The following is a 2,262-nucleotide window of genomic DNA, read 5'->3' as shown; positions in this document are numbered from 1 at the left end:
CACTCCCACGTCTTTCACCCGGTCGTGTCTTCATGGTTCTTTATTTTTCTCTCCCCCACCCCCCCTCCTTTTTCCCCTTTCTGCAGATTGAGATAATGGAAATGGGACAAGGAACTTGGTCGTGACGTCGGGAGAAAGACAAGCGAGCCGTGCGGTGATTTGGATTATATTTACAACCCAGCGCGTGGAACTGTTTGGAATACACACACACACACACACACGCACGACTGTTTCACACCGCATAGCTGCATAGAGGAGGAGGCTACGGCAACACAACATCGCGGTGAAGCAGGACTAGCTGGCCTTGCATTCCTCCACCAGCTCACCTAGCTCAATCTTTCTATCTATCTATCACAAGTCGGTCAGTGCTTGCCGAGTCGGCGCCCATTATGGAAGCTGATGAAGTGACCGTGGTCGGTAAGTGAACTCTGTTACGAAGTGACTCATTGACTCATAATCCTGATTGGTTTTCCCAGCTCAACTCTGCTGTTGTTTTCAGCTGTGTATGTGTGAATTTTTTTTTTTTACAGGGTAATTAATTAATTGTGAGGAGTCGTGGGGTTCCCTTGATTGGATTTTGCTTCTGTTTTCTGTGGTGCCATGTTACGTTACATTCCTTTGTGCCTGTCCATGGTGCATAATGCTTTGTTAGTGTGGTGTCGTATTTGTATGTGTGCTTCTCCTTACTGTACTGGGGGGGGGGGGGGGTTTGTATCTTGGTTATTTTTAAAACTAGAATTTCTGGTTTCTAACATATTTATTGACAGAAAAAGCGTTAATTGTATAATAATTATAATGAATTGACGTGGAAATGTATCCTTCCCAAAAATATTTGTTGATGGTTTACAGGTGCTCTGGTGTCGTTCACTCTTTCATTTCTATCAAACATCTATCATCCTTATCTCTTCTCCTTCTTTTCTTTTTATGTTACTCTAACAGTAATACCTTTAATCTTCGGCACTTACATGATTTGCTTCTGCTACTGCTTCTCCTGTCTATCCAACATCTATCGTCCTTATCCTCCCTTCTTCTTTTTTTGTGTTTGTTACTCGCTTGTAACATCTCTAATCTTCTGGCACTCATATGACCTTATGGAGTTGCGAGTGCCGTAATGCTCGTACTAAAACAAACTTACATGATCTGTATTGCAGTGTGAAACTATACGCTAAAACCAAAAATATGTGGGTGTTTTGCTTGTGGTTCTATTCGATGCTGTTTTTGTCTGGTTTCGATCTATGTCACAATACATTGCTGTCTGGGTTCATTTGCAATGCAGAGTCAGGTCAGGGCTCAAATAACACCTGGACCGCCTGGACTGTGGTGTGACAGATGCTCATCATCATCAAACCGATATCACCAACACCCGCTGGGCTCCAGTGATATTTCTGTTGTAATATCTCTCTATGTGTATTAAACATGTACTCGTTCGTGTACTGCCTCTGTTCCTGGTTGGTGTAGAAAGTGACGGAAAAGGAATGCGCGAGATTATAGTTATTTCCGTCTAACTTTATATCAAACTGCTGACCACGTTTAAAGTATACATGTTTGTATAAAGTTGTAAAAAATGCAATAAAATTGTCCGAGGGATACACGGCGCATAGCAGAAAAGTAAAATGTCACCCTCTGTCAGTGGTCAGTGATGTGGAACTTTCGACATTATCTAAACGTGTCACGGTTGATGTGGTGCAGGCTGCCTAGCTGACGTTTTTCGGGTTTTTTGTTTGTTTGGGTTGTTTTGGTTTTTTGTGTGTTTTTTGGGTTTTTTTTAATTTGCGGAATGCAATGTTGACAATTACACTATGCGGCATTGCATCAGAATGAAAACACATTCCAGAATTACAGATTTTTTTGGGACAAAGTAAAGCCAATGGTATTGGAAAATATGAATATACCCCCCCCCCCCTTCGGTCATGAAAAGAAAACGGACGACCGGACAACAGACTCCTGTTAGCGACATAATAATACTAAATAATTTTTGATAACGTCAGGTCGGGGATATAAGGAGATATATGAGAGCCCTCCCTCCCCATTTCCCCTTTCATAGCCGTAAAATGAAAATGGCAAACTGAAACCTCATGACAAACCCCTTCCTTAGTCATTTTCTTTTTCGTTGCAATTATTTTGATTGTTATATTATGTAGTTTTCGTTTTTTTAGTTGTTTGTTGTTGTTGTTGTTGTTTTTGTTTGGTTGTTGTTGTTGTTTTGTTTTGTTTTTGTTTTTTTGGGGGGTGTCTCTCAGTATTTGTATGTAGGTTTGTTGA

General features: G+C 40.9%; 1 protein-coding gene across 5 annotated transcripts in view; it reads left to right on the top strand.

Moving 5' to 3' along the window:
* Positions 1-2,262, top strand: part of LOC101849032 — a 56,450-nt gene that overhangs the window by 10,225 nt on the left and 43,963 nt on the right. For all 5 annotated transcript variants that reach the window (XM_005091736.3, XM_035973867.1, XM_035973866.1 and 2 more), the window contains exon 2: positions 87-417. In XM_005091736.3, the coding sequence (XP_005091793.1) occupies positions 390-417 (28 nt within the window). In that variant the 5' untranslated portion in view covers positions 87-389. The remainder of the gene's footprint in view (positions 1-86; positions 418-2,262) is intronic.

The sequence above is a fragment of the Aplysia californica genome, unplaced genomic scaffold, assembly GCF_000002075.1.
Source record: "Aplysia californica isolate F4 #8 unplaced genomic scaffold, AplCal3.0 scaffold00035, whole genome shotgun sequence".
NCBI lineage: Eukaryota > Metazoa > Mollusca > Gastropoda > Aplysiida > Aplysiidae > Aplysia > Aplysia californica.
The sequence above is the reverse complement of the archived record's forward strand: the minus strand, read 5'-3'. Positions and strand labels throughout refer to the sequence as shown.